The 23,574-nt window shown below is 37.6% G+C and overlaps 1 protein-coding gene across 1 annotated transcript; it reads right to left on the reverse strand.

The window, feature by feature from the left end:
* Nucleotides 1-3,446: 3,446 nt before the first annotated feature.
* LOC130025452 (olfactory receptor 51G1-like) lies at nucleotides 3,447-4,403 on the reverse strand. Its single transcript, XM_056116392.1, has one exon. The coding sequence runs from the start codon at nucleotides 4,401-4,403 to the stop codon at nucleotides 3,447-3,449; it is 957 nt and encodes a 318-aa protein (XP_055972367.1).
* Nucleotides 4,404-23,574: the final 19,171 nt, after the last annotated feature.

Here is a 23,574-nt window from a genome sequence, read left to right on the forward strand (position 1 = left end):
AATAAATATTAACCATTATGTTAAAAGTGGAAAATATCTAGCACACAAAGTCCAAGTGGTTTTTTAATAAATACAATGGTTTAAAAATAAATACAAAAGAATAAAACTTCTAAACTCAAATGAAGATTTCAAAGAAAACTAGAGAATAACATAGTTTTTGAAGTATCTACTGTTCATTTATCTATTTTTCATAAAATTAATTTAATTAAAAATGTGTAAGAAGTTCAGACTAGACTTACATAATTCATATTTGTGTGTATCACATACCATATTATCTGCTCAATATTTTAAAGAAGATAATAGATGAATATATTATTTTATATCCTAATGATACAATCAAATTAACAACCTCAGAACACAGATATTATTACATAATCACTTTATTCAGTTGTGTATTCAATAATTCATGATTTATCACTTTTTAAAAAATTTTTTATTAGTAAGACATCAGTACAGTTGCAGACTTACAAATTTTTGTGCTTGGGTTTCAATTATACAATGGATTTATTACTTTTTAATAATGATGCATAGTGCTTATATTTCAACATTTGTTCTTTGTTCCTTGCAGTTTTCTTTCTTATTTCACGCTTACTCAACTAGTCTTGAATTCACTATGTACCACATTACAGGAGATAGATAAATCACATAAAATATTATCATTTAAGAAATACTACTTAGTGAATGAGAAAAGAATATGTTTCCCATAAAGGCAAAATTAACTAAATGACCCTATCCAGATTACAGTAGAACATTTCATTATACTGTCTTATTATTTGACATCTAAGGAATTGTAAGTCCAAATAGTAGTTCATGAATTAAATAGAAGGATTAAAAACAAAGAGGTTAAAGATTTAATTATTGCTATGTCTCTGTCTTTTTTCTTTGTTGTTGAGGAAATCTCCCATATCTGTTTCTATTTACATTTATATTAAATATTTTTCAATGGCAGCAAGTATTGCATCAATACAAATGCCACAGTTTGATATCCATCTAGCATTCCAAATAAAAAGGAGAATCTTTTACTTTAATTCTACCATGAAACCTGAAGAATGATAAATTTCTTTTATTCAGTTTGTAATCTCTTTAAGGATTAAAAAAATATTTATTAGCATTATGAATTTTTTTTATTATTTTACACAGATTTGAATTGTTCACTTCAACCAAATTACAGAAACGTGAGGAATTCCTTAAGAAAATTGTCTTCTGTTTTCAAAAAACCTGAACAGCTACTGAGAAATCACCCCCAGTTCTATATATTCATGTTTAGGGAATTCAGCATTAGGAAGCATTTATCTGTTTATAAATAATTAAACTTGCCCTTGAAAGATAGATAAACATGTTGACAATTCAAATTTTAATTTATTTGAAAGCATAAATTTGCCATATTTTTAAAAATTCTGTTTATACTAATAATTGTTTGGAGGTTCTAGCAGGGGAGCGCAGCTACTTGTATACCCTCGACCTAAGACCGGTCCATCTCTATTCAGGGAAGGCCGTCCTCTTTGACCGAGCGCGCAGCTTCGGGAGGGACGCACATGGAGCGGTGCGGGAGGAAGGGGACACCGCCTAGTCAGCCTGATCAGCCGAATCAACCCTGGCGATCAATGGGGTGACAGATGTCGCAGCCAGATCGCCCTCACATCCAGCGATAGCACAGCGGTAGGGTGCTTGCCTTGCATGCAGCCAACATGGCCGACCCGAGTTCGATTCCTCTGCCCCTCTCGGAGAGCCTGGCAAGCTACCAAGAGTATCTCGCCCGCACGGCAGAGCCTGGCAAGCTCCCCGTGATGTATTCGATATGCCAAACACAGTAACAACAAAATCTCCAATGGAGACGTTACTGGGCCCGCTCGAGCAAATCGATGAACAACGGGAGGGCCTTTACTTTACTTTTTATTTTTTACTAATAATTAAGAAAAGGTTACAGGTAAGAGACTCTTAAAAACAAATTACTGATTGGGCCAAAGGGATAACACAGCAATTAGTTGCTCTCTTGCATGCAGTTGACCTGGCTCTGATCTGGTTTGTTCCCTGTCTTCCCAAACCATGTCAGGAGTGATTTCCTGAACATAAGAGCAAGACTTAAGCCTTAAGCTCTGCTAGGTGTGGCCCAACTCCCTTTAAATTAAAATATAATAACTTAATGAATTTTGAATTGAGATAGGTTTTGTGTTCCTGTGGCCTCTTTTCTAATGGTCATTTCAGTTTTCAGAGCAGAAGTTTCTTCTAAACCTGAGTCCTTACTGGCTTTCTTTTCTGAATTCATATAACAGTATAAATCATGCCATGAGCTCAATTATTGCATTATAGCATATTTTTAGAATATGTCATATGACTATATCTTCTATGCTGCCTGTTAACTATCTAAGACAAGCAAAATATATTCTGATTTATAAATTGGAAATTATTTTGTAGCTAAAGAAAGATACATAACTTTGTTTAGATAGTCAGTATAATTGTATATTTGCTCTCAGCGTGAACTATAAATGAAGAAAAACTAAAAATATGTATTTTTAATGAAGTAACAGATGGGTGAAAATAACCAGAGAATAACCATTTCTTTGTTGTTACTGTGTTTGGCATATCGAATACGTCACGGGGAGCTTGCCAGGCTCTGCCGTGCGGGCGAGATACTCTCGATAGCTTGCCGGGCTCTCTGAGAGGGGCAGAGGAATCGTACTCGGGTCGGCCATGTTGGCTGCGTGCATGGCAAACGCCCTACCACTGTGCTATTGCTCCAGCCCTTTCTTAAATTTAAATTTAAATTAAACCATTTCTTAAATATTTACATATTCTTTTTATTCTGAAATTCTGACTTTTTTTTTGTTAAGCAGGTAGAGGTGGGTGGGGTTTAGGCCACACCTGGCAGTGCTCAGAGCTTACTCTTGGCTCTGTACTCAGGATTTATTCCTACATGTACTAAGGAATTGAACCAGGGATCACAGCTTTTTTATCTTTTCTCCATATTCAGAATGTTCAAATATTAATTATTATGAAATTATAAAAATTGTCAGGCATATTAAAAATGTAGTCATAAATTTATCATCAAGTTTGGAATTTAATGCCTCTACTTAAAGACCATGGGATATGAAGAACCAGGTAACACCTTGTCTTACTTATATGATCATATCCTCATTGCTCTTTTACAGTTCAGAATTAAGCTCTTGAATTTTGCATCTAGGGCAAATCCGTACGATACATATCCCAAACACAATGAGTTTGGGTTCCTATTGCCATTTCCCCTTCACACTACTGAACAACCATCATTCATGCTTAAAGTTATGATTATTTACCTAAGCATTCTGACTTTCTTTTTCTTCTTCCTGTGAAGATCTGCTAAGTATACATTTAATTTTGAACTTATGGTGACTAGCATGCTACTAGGCATGTAGTAGAGTCTGAATCAATTTCTAAAATCAGTTGCACCTTCTGATACTGAACACATTTCATTCTCCAGCGATAACACGCTGTATCCAAAATCGCTTGCGCAGAGCAGACTGAATCTGTCGGGATTTGAGACTGTAGACAAGAGGGTTGAGCAATGGTGTCATGAGGAGGTAGGCATTACTCATGCTTGTATACAGAATTGGGGAGGTGTCTTGAGTATAACGATGCAGGACTGCTAAGCTGATGAGAGGCAAGTAAAACACAAGCACTGTACATAGGTGACATGCACAAGTATGCAGTGGTCTCCAATTTCTGTCTTGAATCTCCAACTTCATAACAGTGCCTAAGATTTTCATGTATGAAGCTAGAATGAAGACTGCATCCACTGCAAATGTGCAAAGTACAAAAGCTAACCCATAGGCACTGCTGAAAGTGACATCTCCACAGGCCAGGTTCAGCATATCGGGGTAGTAGCAGTAAGAATGTGAGAGAATATTGGCCCCACAGAAAGGAAAGGTCCTGAGAAAAAATGGAAGAGGGGCCAGTAAAGTAGCACCTCGTAGCAGGGCTGCTGCACTGAGGCAAACAACTGTGTAATGGGTCAGGATCCTGTTGTAGTTAAGTGGAGCACAGATAGCTACCAAGCGGTCAAAAGCCATGGCTACCAAGACACCTGATTCTACAGAGGATAGAGTATGTATGAAGAACATTTGGGTTAGACAGGCATCCAAACCTACATGGCGTACATCAAACCAGAAGATAGCTAAGACACTTGGCATTGTGGACAATGAAAGACCAAGGTCAGTTATGGCAAGTATAGACAAAAAATAAAACTGAGGTTCATGAAGATTCTGTTCTGCTCTAACTAATATAAGCAGAAGAGCATTACCCATAAGAGCTGCAAGGTACAGGAGAAAGAAGGGAATTGAGATCCACATATGTGCAGTTTCTAGACCAGGAATGCCAATGAATGAGAAGGTTGGTCTACTCAAAATAGTATTATTAAACGCCAACATGGTAGGAATTAGATAGAACTGAAGTCCAAGATGCTTACCTATAAAAGAGTAATCATGTATTAGGGCAATTGAAAAAATATAAAATAGGTTATCAATTATGTTCACTTATTAAATTAAAACATCACTGTATCACTGTCATCCCGTTATTCATCAAATTACTCTAGCAGGCATCAATAACACCTCCATTTGTCCCAGCCCTGAGATTTTAGCAGCCTCTCTTTACTTATCCTTCCCAACGCTGCCATATTGGAGGCTTTTTCAGTGTCAGGGGAATAAGACCCATTATTGTTACTGTTTTTGGCATACTGAATACGCCACGGGAGCTTGCCAGGCTCTCACTAGTTTTTAGTTTGCACTGTAGCACTGTTCTCCAGTTGTTCATCGATTTGCTCGGGTGGGCCCAGTAACATTGTGAGACTTGTTACTGTGATTGGCATATCGAGTATGTCACGGGGAGCTTGCCAGGCTTTGCTGTGTGGGTGGAATACTCTCAGTAGCTTGCTGGGCTCTTGAGGAATCGAACTCGGGTTGGCCAGGTTGGTCGCATGAAGGCAAATGCCCTACCTGCTGTGCTATCACTTCAGCCCCCGCTCCCCACCAAAAAAAAATTCCAACTGAGTTATTACTGCAGCTTTTTATACCATTTGATCTGCCCCAAACCCAAGAGGCTAAGAACTGCAGAGACAGAGACAGTTGTTGGTCCATGTCTGGGAGTGAGCTAACACAGCCGGGCAGGGTCTGTCCTTCCCTTGCTCCTTACCCAGACCTTGCCCATAGGTCATTTCCAGACACACACTGTCTCTTCTTGCACTCACAGTGGATATTCAGATTAAAATGTTATTTGAATGCAATAAAAGAGAACAGCAAGCTCTTTGATGTCCTCAAGGTTAAGGAATTGGTGAGTTTCTTTTCAAAGTGAGTCCAGACCACACGACATCATGGTAGCTTTAGCCCAGAACAAGAAGGGGAAAATTCCTCTTGCTCCCTTGTTGGAAGTCATAGACATTTAAAATTCATATTTTTATCTTTATAAATATTTTATTTAATATAAAGATGGTAATGAAACAAAAGGTTCCCAAAATAGTTATTTATTAAATAAATATGAAGAGGAAAGAAGATGAGAAAAGAGGAGAAGAGGGATGGAGGTGAGGGGAGGTGAGCCTCTATAGCTGTACTCAGGGTGAGTACCATGTCTTATGTATTATGAATTTCTCTTCAGTTTTAAAAACTAATCTCAGATTGTATGTCTTCAGAATACTTTCCCTGACCTTTCCAGGAAACATTTTATTTTTAATAGCTTCTATCACTTCTATTATTGTATCTGGACCAATTTGAATATCTGATCATTTTTTCTTTGCTATTATGTTATTAAATACTTGATGTCATAAATTATTTTGTTTTTGTGACTGAGATTTTTTTTCCTGAAAAATTTTATACACTAATGATGAATGACTTTTCTGTGAGTGACTGGTTAATTGAGTCTGATTTATGTAAATTCTAGTGTTGCTTTAAATAATTTATTTATAATTTATTTAAATGTTGTTACATTAATTCTATAATATAGCAAAAAATCACGTCACATTAATTTAATAAATTAGAATTTTTTCTGAAAAGTCTAGTACTCAATTAATATAAAACACGTGTCCAAGTGAAAGTATTACATAATAAAATCACTCTTAATTAAAAATCTCTTCTCATTAAAGATCACAAAAACGTTTCATAAAATTCCAAAATTTTATATTTAAACTACATATATATTTTAATTAAAATCACAGTGCATGGAAGTTATTATGCTTGCATATAATACATGTATTTCAATTTATGTATGCATGTACAAGTCTCACAATGGAGGCATCACTGGTGCCCACTCAAGCAAATTGATGAACAATGGGATGACAGTGCTACAGTGCTACAGTATTTATATATTATATATATTCCATTTGTTTAATATAATTTTGAAAGAATTTAAAAAGATGTCTAGATATAGTTTAGCAAGTCAATATTCTATATTAAGGGCATCATAAACATGTGTTGGATAAGAAAAGAAATGGCAGAAATGAGTAGCAATAGAAGAGATAAAGATAAAAATACTGGAAAAAGGAAGATAAAAATGGAAGGAGGAATAAAGGGAAGGGAAGACTGGAGGAAGAAGAAAGAATAATGTGAAGAATAAAGAAATACATGAAGTAAAAGTATAACTCAAAGTCCAACCAGGAGCAATATTTTAGCTGATTATTCTAATGGTGTCACTTTGATTTATTAAAATTTCTAAATTGCATACTTTTAATGAGAAAAATTTCCCTGGTAGAGATAGGTTAAAATTACATAGCACATTATAAAAAACATTCTGCAATTCCACAAAAACCTAGCATCTCTCACTCACATACATGATTGTTGGACATGCATCTTAATTACAAAAATACAAGGCTTCTTTGCTTAATTATAACTTCAGCTCTGAACTTCAAGTTGAATTAACCTCTTTTTGTTTTATTATATTTTATCAATGTTGCTATTGTTATTATTTTAGCTGAAGAATTGTCTCTTAACCGATTCTTATATCAGTTGCTGAACATTTCTAGTTCTATATATTCCATGCTATATTACATTAGATAATATAAGTTATACCACCCATGTTAATTATGTAATACTAAATAAGGTCTTGATTTGTGTCATGTGGGCTCTGAAAATTTGAACACATGCCAGATATTTAAAAAAATTGAAGAAACTAAATTATTATGCCATAAGATGACTTCGTAATTTTATTGTTATGTTATCCAAACCATCAATTAATCATGCTAATAACTTAAACTCTTTGTTGTGAAAATACAGCAATCAGCAATTATACTTACTTTGCTAAGTTTGTAGAGAAAAGAGAGAAGAGAGAAAATAATATTTTAATACTGATATACATAAAACAAAGTTTACACAATTAACTATAAAAATATAAAAGGGTATGAATAGATAGATATACTGAACTTACATCTAGCTATATACTTTATTCTAAGTAAATTTTACCTTGGAAGTTCTGAAGATTTCACTGATGAGTTGGAATTTAAGGCTTAATTCTGAAGAAAACTCTTCATAGGGAAGGAAAATAGATTTACCTAAGGATATAATATTTATAAAATTACAGTAGCTATAAAATGTGTCTTGGAATTTTGCATTATTAATTAAGATTAAAACTGCATATTTGTATACTAGTAGAATACTTTATACTAGTAGATATACTATAGAATGATTTTATACAGCCATAACATTTTTATGCTTTTAATCTGAGAACTTACCTGTATTTTAATAGGTTTTTCCAAAACATAAATTTCCATTTTAAAATATAGAACTTGCAAAGAAAATGATCAATTTCACCAGTAGGAATGAACATATTTCATGTTACTGTTTATTGAGTATTAAACTCTCAAATTTTCCAAAGTATCTAATATTCTAGATGGTTCAACAAGTAAAAAACATAATGTATTTGTTTGTTGTTAGTGTGTTTGGCATATCGAATATTCTCGGTAGCTTGCCGGGCTCTCCGAGAAGGGCGGAGGAATCGAACTCGGGTCGGCCATGTTGGCTGCTTGTAAGGCGAACGCCCTACCGCTGTGCTAGTGATATGCAAGTTTGCAATTTATGAGATTTTTTTTTCAAAGCTCAAGGAAAAGATACACAATCTGTAAAATTTGGGAATCTAAAATTTAGCATTACACTTTACATAAATATGTCATCAACAAACATGCTATAAGTTGCTTATGATTAAAATCATTAATTAAAAGAAAACAAAATATAAATCACATTACTTGAACATATACTAGTTATCAAAAACGAGATTTCTCTCAAACATTTTTATCCAAAGTTTTACACATCCTAACTCAAAATTTTTCTTTTGTTGGTCTCTTGATCCTTGGAAAGTTGATTGTTCTTATGCCAGTTTGCTTAAGTGGACATTTTCAGTTTTATACAAGTCATTGACATTATTATTGCTAAAAATGCTTCACTTACTGCAGAATGAATAGTCTTCACTTTCAGATATTTCTGTTGACAGGATTACCCTTTTCTGTAAAATGCAGAACTTCACAATTCGGTGTGGAACAGTGAAGCCTTACTTCAAGGGCTTGTTGTTTTAATGGTTCTTTCAAAGTCAACAGGAGAGAGTCTCCCAAGTGTCTGGAAAGCTCTTCAGAGATTAAAAAAGCCCTGGGAATTCCTACTATCACAGCCAAATGGCTAAAATATATTTTTGTCCTAAGGGATTGAGAAAGATGGAAGCATATTACAGATATTAAACATTTCAGAGTATCCTCTATAGCAGAAAAATGAAACAGTTCTATTTTGTATGAATACAGTGAGTGTGAATTATTATTTTAATTTCTTTTTATAAATAAAATTGGAGTGAAAGTTTATAAAATGGAACTGTGTTTAGATAAGATTGACTGGGAGATCCTAAGCATTAAAAAATAAAATAAGAACTGTATAAAAGTATTAATAAAAATGTGTACATACAAAACTGAAAATATATAAAATTATAACTTAATTTTGGACAAAGACACCAACTATTTTCCTAAAAAGTAACAAAACAAAGTTGTCTAAACTTATTTGGAATGGAAAATAAATTACACTAAATAAATGGAGCTTATCACATTAGCCAGTACAAATATCTTTCTTGAATTGTTGAACACTGAAACCAATTGCAAATGTATTCATTCAAATACTTAGTCACATTTATATCTACCTTTATGTCATAAAGTTAGATATTAGTAATTTGTGGCTATGATGTGGCAACATATTCTAAATTGGTATAAAATTATACCTATGAAATATATGGAGACTTAAATTAATTTTACTCCACTGTATAACTGTCAGGGCTGGAACGATAGCACAGCGGGTAATGCGTTCGCCTTACAAGCAACCAACATGGCCGACCCGAGTTCGATTCCTCCGCCCCTCTCGGAGAGCCCGGAAGCTACCGAGAGTATTCGATATGCCAGACACAGTAACAACAAAGTCTCCAATGGAGACGTTACTGGGCCCGCTCGAGCAAATCGACGAACAACGGGAGGGCCTTTACCTTTACCTTATAACTGTCATTATGTTGTTCATCGATTTCCTCAAGCAGGCACCAGTAACGTCTCCTTCATCCTAGACCTGAGATATTAGAAAGTGCCACATTCGAGGCTCTTTCAGGGTCAGAGGAATGAGACCCATCATTGTTACTGGTTTTTGGCATATTGAACACACCAACGGGGAGTTTGCCAGACTCTGCCATGTGGACAGGATACTTTCGGTAGCCTGCCAGGTTCTCCAGAGTAAGAACTAGACAATAAGATGTCACGCAGCCATTAATGCGGCTGCGTGCTTTCGAGAGCTGGGTTTTATAGTCCCTGGGTCCTGGCCGTTGATGGGATTAAATGGCACCAGGGGCAGTTGGTGGGTATAACGTCTACATACTGTAAGATGGGGGATCTGCATGGAGGAGGCCCAGTCCCGATCCTAGCAAGCTAGGAGATCTATGCCCCGGGTCCCGCTCACCTGGGTTCCTCTGCAGGTTCCTTCATGTGTGAGGCTTTTCTGAACATGTGGAAAGTGGTCTTAAGCATGGCTGTGGCTGGAACCGGAGGTCTTCAGCTGTCGGGGCTCTGCTCGGGGTGGGGAGGGAAACTCAATCCACTCTCCTCCAATGGGCCCTAGTGAGGACAGCCAGGTGTGGAGGTAGGAGCCTCTGCCAATAAATTTTGCTCCAATAAAAATTAATTAACTGAAAGCACTGTAGCACAGTAGAACTGTTCTCCCATTGTTTATCAATTTGCTTGAGCAGGTACTAGTAACGTCTCCATTGTGAGACTTGTTGTTACTGTTTTTGGCATATTGAATATGCCATGGGAAGTTTGTCAGGCTCTGTCGTGGAGGCGGGATACTCTCAATAGCGTGCCGACTCTCTGAGGGGGATGGAGGAATTGAACTTGGGTCAGCCATGTTTAAGGCAAACATCCTATCTGCTGTGATACTTCTCCAGCCCTATAATTCAAATTTTTGTTGAAAATATGATTCAACATTAACAATTGGAGAAATCATTGAGCCCGACTTTTAGAGCAGAACACCATCAGAGTAGCCCTCAGAACCATTTCCTCTCCATATGTCACTATCCTGGTTTTACCTTCACTAAGATAAAATATTTGCATGTAAGTGAATTCAGGAAAGGTTAAGGTTAATGCTTTCTTTTGTTGAATTTATTGAAGTATAATTTAACTGTACTAATTTAAGGCACTTAACTTTGAGTTTTAACACATACTTTTATCTTCACATAATTAAACATTATTAAGATCAAAACACCACATTAATTCCTTAGAAACTAACTGGTTCCAGATATCCAAACAATTATCTGTATAATTATTAGCTAGCTACTAAGTTAACTTAGCAGAAACTTTGTACAACCTAACAAAGAAAATGGACTTCAAATAATTATTGCATAATCAGATAAATTAACAAAAACAAATAGCAATAAAAACAAATTCTGGGAGGCAAATGTAAGAAAATATAAAACATTCCAGAAGAAACTCGGAAACCAATGCCATGAAAAAAAAAGTTAAATATTTAAATTATTTTTAAGAAAATATTTTCCAGGAAATAAAGAAGCAATCAATAAAATAAACTTAGTATGAGAATGTCATTTAACCACATTGATGATGTCAATGAAAACTAATTTTTTAAAGTATCAAATAAATACAGATTCTTAAAGTGAAAATCAGAGTAACTGGAATTAACAACAATAACAAAAAATATGGATCTTTAGTAAAAATTTTTTTCTCTTTTTTTTCCCTTTATTTTATTTTATTTTTTTTTTACAGTTGTAGATTTACAATTTTTTGTGCTTTGGTTTCAATTATACAATGATCAGATACCCATCCCTCCACCAGTGCCCATTTTCCACCACCATGGATAATATCCCTCCCACCCCCATCCCCCCATCCCCCCTGTCTCTGTGGCAGGGCAATCCCCTGTGTTCTCTCTCTCCTTTTGATGTTGTGGTCTGCAAAAGAGGCATTGAGTGGCAAACATGTTCAGTCCATAGTCTACTTTCGACATGCATCTCCCCTCCTGGGAGAATCATCCAAACATCCTTTATTTGGTGCTCCCTTCTCTATCTGAACTGCCCTTTCCTCTAGGATACCCGCTGGCCTCTAAGTTATGGAGTAATCCTCCTGGTGCTGATCTCAGCTATTCTTGGGTATTAATCTCATACTTTGTTACTTTATATCCCCCAGATGAATGCAATCTTTCTATGTCTATCCCTCTCTTTCTGACTCATTTCGCTTAGCATGATACTTTCCATATTGTACCACTTGTATGTAAATTTCATGACTTCATCTTTTCTAACAGCTACATAGTACTCCATTGTGTAGATGTACCAAAGTTTCTTTAACCAGTCATCTGTTCTTGGACATTCAGGTTTCTTCCAGTTTCTGGCTATTGTAAAGAGTGCTGCAATGAACAAACAAGTGCAGATGTCAATTCGACTATACATTTTTGCCTCTCTGGGATATATTCCCAGGAGTGGTATTGCTGGGTCAAATGGGAGCTCAATTTCTAATTTTTTGAGAATCGTCCATACTGTTTTCCAGAAGGGCTGAACCAGTGGACATTCCCACCAACAGTGAAGGAGTGTCCCTTTCTCGCCACATCCACGCCAGCATCGGTTGCTTTTGTTCTTTTGAATGTGGGCCAGTCTCTGAGGTGTGAGATGGTATGTCATTGTGGTTTTGATCTGCATCTCCCTGATGATTAATGATGTAGAGCATTTTCTCATGTGCTTTTTTGCCATTCGGATTTCTTCTTTGAGAAAGTTTCTGTTCATTTCATTGCCCCATTTGTGGATGGGGTTGGATGTTTTCTTCTTGTGGAGTTTAACCAGTATTTTGTATATCTGGATATCAACCCCTTGTCAGATGTGTATTCGGTGAATATCCTTTCCCATTCTGTAGACTGTCTTTGTATTTTGGTCACTGTGTCTTTGAAGGTGCAGAAGCTTCTTAGTTTAAGATAGTCCCATTTATATATCTCTGTTTTCACTTGCTCTGTCAGTGGCGTGGCATCTTTGAAGATACCATTAGCTTCAATGTCATGAAGGGTTTTGCCAACTTTATCTTCAATGTACCTTATGGTTTCTGGTCTGATGTTGAGGTCTTTAATCCATTTTGATCTTACTTTTGTACATGGTGTTAGGCAGAGTTCTGAGCCTATTTTTTTGCATGTAGCCGTCCTGTGATGCCAACACAATTTATTAAAGAGGCTTTCCTTACTCCACTTCACATAACTTGCACCTTTATCAAAGATTAGATGAGCATATGATTGAGGGGAGATGTCAGTGTATTCAACCCTGTTCCATTGGTCTGCAGTTCTGCCTTTGTTCCAGTACCATGCTGTTTTAATTATTACTGCTTTGTAGTACAGTTTGAAGTTCGGGAGGTTGATTCCTCCCATTTTCTTTTTCCCAAGAATTGCTTTAGCTATTCGTGGGGGCTTATTGTTCCATATAAATTTCAGGAGTGTTTGCCCCATTTCTTTGAAGAATGTCATGGGTATCCTTATAGGGATTGCATTGAATTTATACAATGCTTTCGGTAGTATTGCCATTTTGACAATGTTAAGTCTCCCGACCCATGAGCAGGGGATATCTTTCCATTTCCTCATGTCCTCTTTTATTTCCTGAAGTAGTGTTTTGTAGTTTTCTTTGTACAGGTCCTTTACTTCCTTAGTTAAGCTGATTCCTAGGTACTTGATTTTCTGGGGCACAATTGTGAATGGGATTGTTTTTTTCATGTTGCTTTCTTCTCTCTCACTGTTTGCGTATAGGAAAGCCATGGACTTTTGGGTATTGATTTTATAACCTGCAACTTTACTATACGAGTCTATTGTTTCTAGGAGTTTTTTGGTGGAAGTTATTGGGTTCTCTAAGTAGAGTATCATATCATCTGCGAATAGTGAGAGCTTGATTTCTTCCTTTCCTACCTGAATGCCCTTAATATCTTTTTCCTGCCTAATCGCTATTGCAAGTACTTCCAGTACTATATTGAACAGCAGTGGAGAGAGTGGGCATCCTTGTCTCGTCCCTGATCTTAGAGGGAAGGCTCTCAGTTTTTCCCCATTGAGGATGATGCTTGCTGTAGGCTTGTGGTAGATGGCTTTAATTATGTTGAGGAAGGTCCCCTCTATACCCATTTTGGCAAGGGTTTTCATCATAAAGGGGTGCTGGATCTTATCAAATGCTTTCTCTGCATCTATTGATATGATCATATGCTTTTTATCTTTTCTTTTGTTGATATGGTGGATTATGTTGATTGATTTCCGAATGTTGAACCATCCTTGCATCCCTGGGATGAATCCTACTTGGTCATGGTGTATGATCTTTTTGATGAGTAGTTGGATTCTATTTGCTAGTAGTTTGTTGAGGATCTTTGCATCTGTGTTCATCAGGGATATCGGCCTGTAATTCTCTTTCTTTGTGGTATCTCTGTCTGCTTTTGGTATCAGTGTGATATTTGCTTCATAGAAACTGTTCGGAAGTGTTTTTGATATTTCAATTTCGTGGAAAAGCTTAAAGAGCATTGGGAGTAAGTCCTCTTTAAAGATTTGGAAGAATTCACTAGTGAATCCATCCGGGCCAGGACTTTTGTGCTTGGGGAGACTTTTTATTACCATTTCAATTTCCTTGATGGTGATAGGTCTGTTCAGGTATTCCAGGTCTTCTTGGTTCAGCCTTGGGAGTCTGTAGGAGTCTAGGAATTTATCCATTTCCTTGAGGTTTTGATGTTTCATGGCATAAAGCTTCTCAAAGTACTCCCTGAGGATCCTCTGAATTTCTGTGGTTTCTGTTGTAATGACCCCCTTTTCATTTCTGATTCGGTTTATTAGTGTTTTCTCTCTCCCTTTCTTTGTGAGTTTTGCTAGAGGCTTATCGATCTTGTTAATTTTCTCAAAGAACCAGCTCTTGGTTTCATTGATCTTTCGGATTGTTTTTTGGGTTTCCATCTCATTAATCTCTGCTCTGAGTTTTATTATTTCCTTTCTCCTGTTCGGGTTGTGCTCCTTTTTTTGGTCCTTCTCCAAGCTGTGAGGTTAGGTTACTTATGTGTGCTCGCTCCTCCTTCCTGAGGAATGCTTGTAGAGCTATAAACTTTCCTCTGAACACAGCCTTTGCTGTGTCCCATAAGTTTTGGTAACTCGTGTTCCCATTTTCATTCGTTTCTAGGAATCTTTTGATTTCCTCTTTGATTTCCTGTCTAATCCACTCGTTGTTCAATAGTGCACTGTTTAATTTCCAGGTGTTTGATTTAGTTTTCTGTTTTTGTGTGTGATTTACTTCTAATTTCAGCGCATTATGGTCTGAGAAGATTGTTGATACAATCTCTACCTTCTTAATTTTATGGAGGCATGTTTTGTGGCTCAGCATGTGGTCTATCTTGGAGAATGTTCCATGTACGCTTGAGAAGAATGTGTATTCAGCTTTTTGTGGATGAAGTGTCCTGTATATATCTACTAAGTCCCTTTCTTCCATTGTTTCCTTCAAATGAAGTATGTCCTTGCTAAGCTTGAGTCTGGTTGATCTATCAAGAGGTGACAAAGCAGTGTTGAAGTCTCCCACTAGTATTGTGTTGCTATTGATGTCTTTTTCCAAATCTATGAGTAGTTGTTTTAAGTACTTTGCTGGTCTCTCATTAGGTGCATATACATTTATTATTGTAAGTTCTTCCTGTTGTACAGATCCTTTGGTCAATTAGAAATGGCCTTCACTGTCTCTTATGACCTTCCTCACTCTGAAATCGATGTGGTCTGATATAAGGATGGCTACCCCAGCTTTTTTCTGGGAGCTGTTTGCCTGTAGGATTGTTTTCCAGCCTTTGACTCTGAGACTGTGTTTGCTTTGACTATTGAGACGCGTTTCTTGCAGGCAGCAGAATGTTGGGTTCAATTTTCTAATCCATCCTGCCACTCTATGTCTTTTAATTGGTGCGTTTAGCCCATTGACATTGAGAGAGATTATTGTTATGGGATTTTGTCCCATTGTTCTGTTAAAATTTTGTGTATTTTGTGAAACTGTGTGTTGTTCCTTCTATTATGAATGAGAGTCTTGCTGGGAAAAGTATTTTTGGGGAGGCATTTATTTCATTGAGTTTTTTTTACTATGTCCCACCACTGTTTTCGGGCCATGAGGGTTTCATCAGAAAAATCAGCTGTGAATTTTAAGGATGCTCCTTTGTAAGAGATTTCTTTCTTCGATCTTGCTGCTTTCAGAATTTTGTCTCTGTCTAAGGTTTTGGTCATTTTGATCAGAATGTGTCTTGGGGTATTTTTATTCGGATTTCTTCTAGCTGGTACCCTTCGGGCCTCCTGAATGTGGTCACAAGTTTTCTTCAGCTCTGGAAACGTTGTAGCAATGATGTCTTTGACAGTTTCTTCTTCATCGAGGTTTACTTCCTGTACCTCTGGGACTCCAATAATTCTTATGTTACCCCTCTTGGCTTCATCACGATCTTCTCTTGCCGTCTGTTCCCGAATTGTGAGTCTCTTTTCCATTTTCTGCTCTTTTCTGGAGAGTCTCTGAACTTCATCTTCGAGCTCACTGATTCTGTTCTCAGCCGCTCTTACTCTGCTGCTGAGGCCTTCCACTGAGCTTTTCAATTCGCCTACGAGATTTTTCAGGTCTGACATTTCTGACTGCATTTTCCTCATTTCTGCCTTCAGATCCTCTTGTCTTCTATTGGCATTGCTTTCCATTGTTTCTTTTAATTCCCTAAGCATCCTAAGTAGCTCCCTTCTGAATTCCTTGTCAGAGAGGTTGTCTAACACTACAGTACTGTTGGTGTCATCTGGGCTAGACTCTTCAATATGAAAGTTTGGTGGGCTTTTGCATTGCTTTACCATTGTGAGAGGTGTGGTTTAGTCCTTCATGTTCACTGTTACTATTCTGCTTGATATGCAGTGTGAGTTAAGATAGGCTTATGAGTTATTGGCTACTGTGTTTCTAGTGGCTGAGCTAAAATAGAGACGTTTCCATCTAAGAGGGTAGCTTATGGTTCCTATGGCATACGTAGTGGGAAAATATTTCGCGGCCGCGTCAGTGGCCACGGCTCCGGAAAGAGTCCCTGGCACTGGGCGAGGTGTTGGGAACGTCTCCTGTTTGGAATTGGAGCCGTTCAGCTTTGTTGCCCAGAGCTGGGCCTCTGTGCCCGTCCCACGCAGATCAGGGATGAAAACCGGCTTTCTAGGGTCTGGTTCTAGCTGCGCGTGCCCAGAGAGGGACCCATGCCCTTGGGGGCGGGCTGTACCTGTTGGAATTGGAGCCGTTCAGCTTTGTTGCCCAGAGCTGGGCCTCTGTGCCCGTCCCACCAGATCAGGGGTTGAAAACCGGCTTTCTAGGGGCTGGTTCTAGCTGCGCGTGCCGAGAGAGGGACCAAGGCCCTTGGGGGCGGGCTATACCTGTTGGAATTGGAGCTGTTCAGCTTTGTTGCCCAGAGCTGGGCCTCTGTGCCCGTCCCACGCAGATCAGGGGTTGAAAACCGGCTTCCTAGGGGAGTAAAATTTTTAAGTAGAAAAAATAGATGCATTTGAAAGTAATTTTAAGTTCATAATGTTAAGAAATAAATGAATTTAAAGAAACAATTCTTGGATAATGAGTACATTTGACCAAAGTATGATTTCCATATTCAGAAATAATATAAAATTCTTAGAGAAATTAATTAATTCCTACACATTTTATCATTAGAGTCAAAAGTGATTATAGAGAGAGAATTTTGAAAGCTGAAAAAAAAGTAACCTGATACATACAAATTATCATTAATAATATTATTAGTGTATGTTCATCAGATGTCACAGAGGCCAGAGTCAGAAGGATATTAAAGTTTCTGAAAGAAAAAGTAAATTATTAAATAATAACTGTGTTTAGCAAACAATTGTTCAAAATGAACGAGTAATTCAGATGCTGACAGATGGCCTATGTATATCAGGGAAACTCTTATTAAAATCCCCACCTTCGAAGAAATATCAGAAAAATATATTTAAATATTTTTATTTAGAACCTCTCTTCTAGATGAAATCATGGAGGGTGAAAATAAATAAAAGAAAAAAAAGAATCCTGTTCTAAAAATCATCCAGAAAGGAATAACAATTTCACAGACTTGAAGACAAAGTGCCCAAGAAAAGTGTTGACTCAAATGATGCTTTGAAAGTTAATAAAGTTATATCTAGAACTAAGCACTATTTCAAGGCATAGTCAAATGTACAGAACAAAGGCTCAAATTATTCATATGGCAATAACAGTTAGCAACTTTTATATACATGCAGAATCCAAAGTGACATCATCAGGATCAGAAGTATTAAAGGTGTGAGCCCCCAAGGTCTGAAAGGTGTCGTAGTTTTTCTGTTTTCATCAGATCTTCTATGACACCCTTATTAATCTAATAGGCTTTAACATGCTAAGGATTGTGGAGCCATATCTTACATGTGTGGAACCTGAGTCAGTAAATAAAGTGATCTACAAGTGTGATTATGGCAAAATCAATAAGATGCAAAGAGATAATACAATAACTGAATGATCTCTTGATAAATGAGGCGTCATCTGCCAAGAGGATCTGTTCCTTGACATCAGTCACTATCACTGTCACTGTCCTCCTGTTGTTCATGATTTGCTGGTGTGGGGCCAGTAATGTCTCCATTGTGACACTTGTTACTGTGTTTGGCATATCGAATATGTCATGGGTAGTTTGCAGGCTTTACCGTGCGGGTGAGATACTCTCGGTAGCGTGCCTGGAAAATACTTCAAGAAGCCAAAACTAAAACAAAACAAAACTTTGTCTGGCTCCTTAAACTATCTTCTCCACCAAGTGGAAGGAAGAAAAAAACTACCCATTTTGTAGAAAATGGGGCCTCTGGCAAGAGCAGATCAACTAGTATATTTGAAGAATGAAACAAGGTATCAACCGTATGTTTTGTGACCTATTCAATTAATACTCTTCACTTAATTAAATTAATTTTGAATTGAAATAAATTGAAAAGCCTAGCTTTTGCTAGGCTGCTTTCTGCTGTCCCTCAACTACTATGTTTAATCTTTATAAATAAATTAAGCTATATCAACATTCTATACTGTTACATATAAAACTGGGATTTGGTCGGTAACTTGTGAAGAATACTCCTGGAGTTTGGTGAAGAATTCTGTATAAAGAAGAAAATGTGAATTGAGTCATTGATTTGACCCAATTTAACCCAATGAAATAGTGTTTATTTTAAGCAAAACTATTTCATAAGACAAAAATTAGAGCTGGAGTGATAGGACAGAAAGAAGGGCATATGCATTGCCAACAGCTCACCCAGGTTTGATCTCAAACATTTCATATGGTCCTCTGAGCCCACCAGGAGTGATCCCTGAGAGCAGAGCCAGGAGTAAGTCCTGACCACCACAAAATCAAATCAAAACAAAAGATAAAAATTAAGTTCATTAAAAGAAAATTCTAACACTATAAATAAAGAATAGTTTTGTTTGCAACTTTTTCCCATTTGACTTAAGACAGTCATATAGAGCAAAAATCATAAATATATGTTGGGTATATGTATGCACAAACACATATATATATAATTTGTCATAGTAAATAAACATTAATAAGAGGTTGCTGAGATATGTAGAAGAAATAATTTAATACAGTAATGAAATTAAGATTATATGAACCCAAAATCTGTTGTAAATTCATAGATGTGCTTTCCCTTTCCCCTAAATAAATCTTCTGAATTTAACCATTTAATCTCCAGCCCCCTGATCCTCCCTTTCAATCCTGAGTGCTTAAGGGCAAGAGCACCTTTGTCTACTACAATAACATTTTAAATTTGGAACTAAAATCTCTAGTTCCAGTCCTCCAAACCCTCATATTCTCTCATTTTATGAAAAAGAATCAGGGACAGAGGGATGTATAGTGGGTAAGGAATTTGCCTTACACTATATGAACCTGGATTTGATCCCCGGTATTCCAAAATGTCCCCCAACCACAGCCAGAAATATTTCCTGATTGTGGAGCCAGATTACAGTAACCCCTGACATCTATGGTATAAACCTAAAGCCAAAAAAGAGGAAAGAAAAACAAAACAAAACAGGTTTTCATTAACTTTTATATTCCCTATAGATTATACATATTATTTTTAAAAGTTTGAAGGTGAAGGCCCTCCCGTTGATCATTGATTTGCTCGAGCGGGCCCAGTAACGTCTCCATTGGAGATTTTGTTGTTACTGTGTCTGGCATATCGAATACGTCACAGGGAGCTTGCCAGGCTCTGCCATGCGGGCGAAATACTCTCGGTAGCTTGCCGGGCTCTCCGAGAGGGGCAGAATAATCGAACTCGGGTCGGCCATGTTGGCCGTGTGCAAGGCAAATGCCCTGCCGCTTTGCTATCGCTCCAGCCCCTTTTAAAAGTTTACCAATATTTATTATTTCTTGTGTTTAATGCTTTTCAAGGGCTAGAGCGATAGCATAGTGGGTAGGGAATTTGCCTTGCATGGGGCTGACCTGGGTTCAATTCCTCCACCCCTCTCAGAGAGCCCAGCAAGCTACCAAGAATATTCTACCCGCACAGCAAAGCCTGGCACGCTACCCGTGATGTGTTTGATATGCCAAAAACAGAAACAAGTCTCACAATAGAGACATTACTGGTGCCCTCTTGAGAAAATCGATGAACAACAGGAGGACAGTGCTACAGTGCTACGATGCTTTTCAAATCTAAACTCTAATTTTGTAATCTACCAGATGCTTTTTAAAAATAAATTTTTATTCTTACATATACAATGTAATTGCATGTATAAGAGTACTCTAATTAAAAATAGCACTAAATTAATTATAGGGTCTATTATAAAATATTAATTTCATTGGGTCATATAACATCACGACACTGTTGGAAAACCTTGACCAATTTGGTGGATATATTGTTGCAAATGTGCCATCTAAACCACAATTTCTCTTTCCCAAATAAAAAATTATACCCACCTAAAATTCAGTCTTATAGTTGGATCTTACTAAAAAACTAAAAAACTGGATTCCCTTCCAATCAACTACTGCCTAAATGGATGGGAATTTATGAAGTAATCTTAAGCATCATTGTAAAACTTAATTATTTTTCCTACTGCTATAAAACTTAAAAGAATTTCTAGTAGGGTCCATCTCTCCAGGACAAAAACGGCTCTATCTGCATCATTTAGCAATCCGCCAAGCGTGTTCCATGAACAGAGTCAGGAGTAAGCCCTGATCAGCAAATGTGGCAACCCCCCAAAATTAAAAAAAAAAAACTAAAAAGGGGGAAATATAACTTCCTGTTGAGTTGTGTGATTCTATGGAATTAATGAGTTATTGTACCACTGAGACAGATTTACTACCTTGTAAAAAGGTTTATCTTTTTTATCTTATATTATTCTCTCATGAACTTGAAAAATAAAGTTCAAGGGCATTTATATGAACCCAGTAAACTGATTTTATATCTTATACTCTTTCTGGGAAATGAGATCCATTTATTACTGTATTTGGCATATCAATTTGGTCTATTTGGCACAGACCACGGATAGCTTGCCAGGCTCTGCTGTGCGGGTTGGATATTTAAGGTACCCTGAAAACTTAGAGAAAAGTAAATAAATAGTCCCAGGAGCTTGTTGTGATAATCTCTGGATCCTGGCCCTTGTTGGGGTTACACGGCAGTTGGAGGGTGTAACTGTCTAGCTACTGACAGGTCCAGTCCCAAACCATGCAGGCTTGGAGATCTCAGCCCCGGGTCCCACACACCTGGGTTCCTCTGCCAGTTCTGTTATGCCTGAGGTTTATCCAAGTGTGTGGAGAGTGGCCCCAGTAAGGCCTTGGCTGGGGCCTGGAGGTCTTCAGCTGTTGGGCCCTGGCAAGGATAGTCAGGCACAGGGTAGGAGACTCTGCCTTGTGCTCTCCAGGGAGCTTGTTGTGATAATGAGACGGAAGCGGTCATGGAAGCCCTAGCCAATCAGGGCGTACAAACTCAATACATCAGGATCCTTCGTGAGCTCTATTGCGGATTCACTACCAAGATCTCACCATTCTACAAAGAAGTAATCATCCATATCAAGAGAGGGGTTCGGCAGGGTGATACCATTTCACCAAAACTCTTCAGTGCCACCCTCGAGAACATCATGCGACGACTGGAATGGGAAAGCATGGGAGTGAAGATAGATGGTCGGCAACTACACCACCTCCGCTTTGCTGATGACATCGTTCTAATAACACCAAACATCAGCCAAGCAGCACAAATGCTGAACAACTTTGACCGTGAATGTGGAAAGGTCGGACTACAGCTGAATCTTACGAAGACAATGTTTATGAGAAACAGCCTCGTTCCTGATGCCCCATTCGCTCTCAATGGAACCAACATCTGCGAATGCAGCAGTTATATATACCTAGGTCGAGAAATCAACATGATGAATGACCTGGCACCTGAGTTGCACAGGAGGAAGAGAGCAGCTTGGAATGCCTTCAAGAGCATTGAAGAAATAACTAAAAGGACAAAGAACCTCCAGCTACAAGCACATCTCTTTGATTCCACTGTTCTTCCTGCATTAACATATGCCTTAGAGACCTGGACCCTATGAAAACGGGATGAGAACGCTATTCGGGTCTCTCAAGGAGGAATCGAAGGAACTATGCTTGGAATATCACGATTCACTCAAATGAGAGATAGAATCCGGAGTTCTGATCTTCGTCAATGCTCAAGAATCAGGGACGCTGTCTCATTTGCCAAGACATCAAAAATCAGATGGGCTGGACATGTAATGTGGTTTACAGACAACCGCTGAACTAGAGCCATTACTGATTGGATTCCACGGGACATCAAAAGATCACGTGGACGCCCACCTATAAGATGGTCAGACTTTACGTCAAGACCCTAAATGATCGGTTTGAGGCTCTGCATGTTCCTAGAACGAACAGATACCATTGGGCTACGCTAGCACACAACCGGGATGAATGGAGACGTTACTGGCACCCGCTTGAATAAATCGATGAATAACGGGGATTAAGTGATTAAGTGATGACTCTTTCTTATGATTCTTTAGTAAATATAAAGAAGTCATTCGTAGAAAGAGATAGAAAGTCAAGGAGCAACACAAGAAAGGCATAAACTATATTGTTTTAACAAAAAGCATTCAGTCCAAATGAGAGGAAATCTCTTACGGTTATTGCTCTTTGAAATTGTGTTACAGATATAAATATATCACTTTCTCTACAAGATATTTGAAATTTAAGGGTAAAAATTTATCTGAATTTTACAAGATGAGTTGGAGAATTATATTTCCTTAAGTTTCAAATCTGATAGAAGATGCACACTGGAATATATGAAAATAATGGTTTATGTGATGGTGTCTATTGTGAAGGAGTTAAAGAAATGTCATAGAACATGAATACAAGTGTAACGTAAAACTTGTTGCTTTTTCAAACATATAATATCTGCAGAGCTAGCCAAGAAACACATGATTAGCTGCATATGACTCTATCTTACATAATCACAGTGATATTTCCCTGAGGACATATACCACAGGGATTGGGAGGGAAACTCCAAGAGAACAAGAACCAAAGCTTTATAACTCTGTTCACTCAGCAATGTAGCAAAGCAGGGAGCCTAATAAGGCCCTGCCGACATCAAAACACACAAGACTATTGTTCTTGCTCTGACTTCTGGTGAGTGATAGATACAGGTGGGCCTAGATTAGTGCAAATCACAGAATGTACGGACTTGAGATAGAAGCTGAAAGTTATGGTCAAGGTTTCTAATCTAACATTCTCTCTGATGCAGAACGTACATTTATTGGAGGCCTGTATCAGTCTAATCCCTTTATACAATATTTTTGTAGTCTTGGTAATAAATCTTTGAATCCTCTTTCCTTAATTCACGATCATTCCTTTTTTTACTCAGAGTTTACGTCAACTTCAGGTCAAACTATATTTATGTTACTGTCACTGTCACTGCCCTCTTGTTCATCAACTTTTGCTTGCAGCGGGCCCAGTAATATTGTGAGACTTGTTAGTGTGATTGGCATATCAAATACATCACTTGTAGCTTGCCAGGCTTTGCCGTGCGGGTGAGATACTCTCGGTAGCTTGCCAGGTTCTCCGAGAGGGGTGGAAGAATCGAACTT

This window comes from Sorex fumeus, unplaced genomic scaffold, assembly GCF_029834395.1.
Source record: "Sorex fumeus unplaced genomic scaffold, SorFum_2.1 ptg000030l, whole genome shotgun sequence".
In the NCBI taxonomy this organism is placed as follows: Eukaryota; Metazoa; Chordata; class Mammalia; order Eulipotyphla; family Soricidae; genus Sorex; species Sorex fumeus.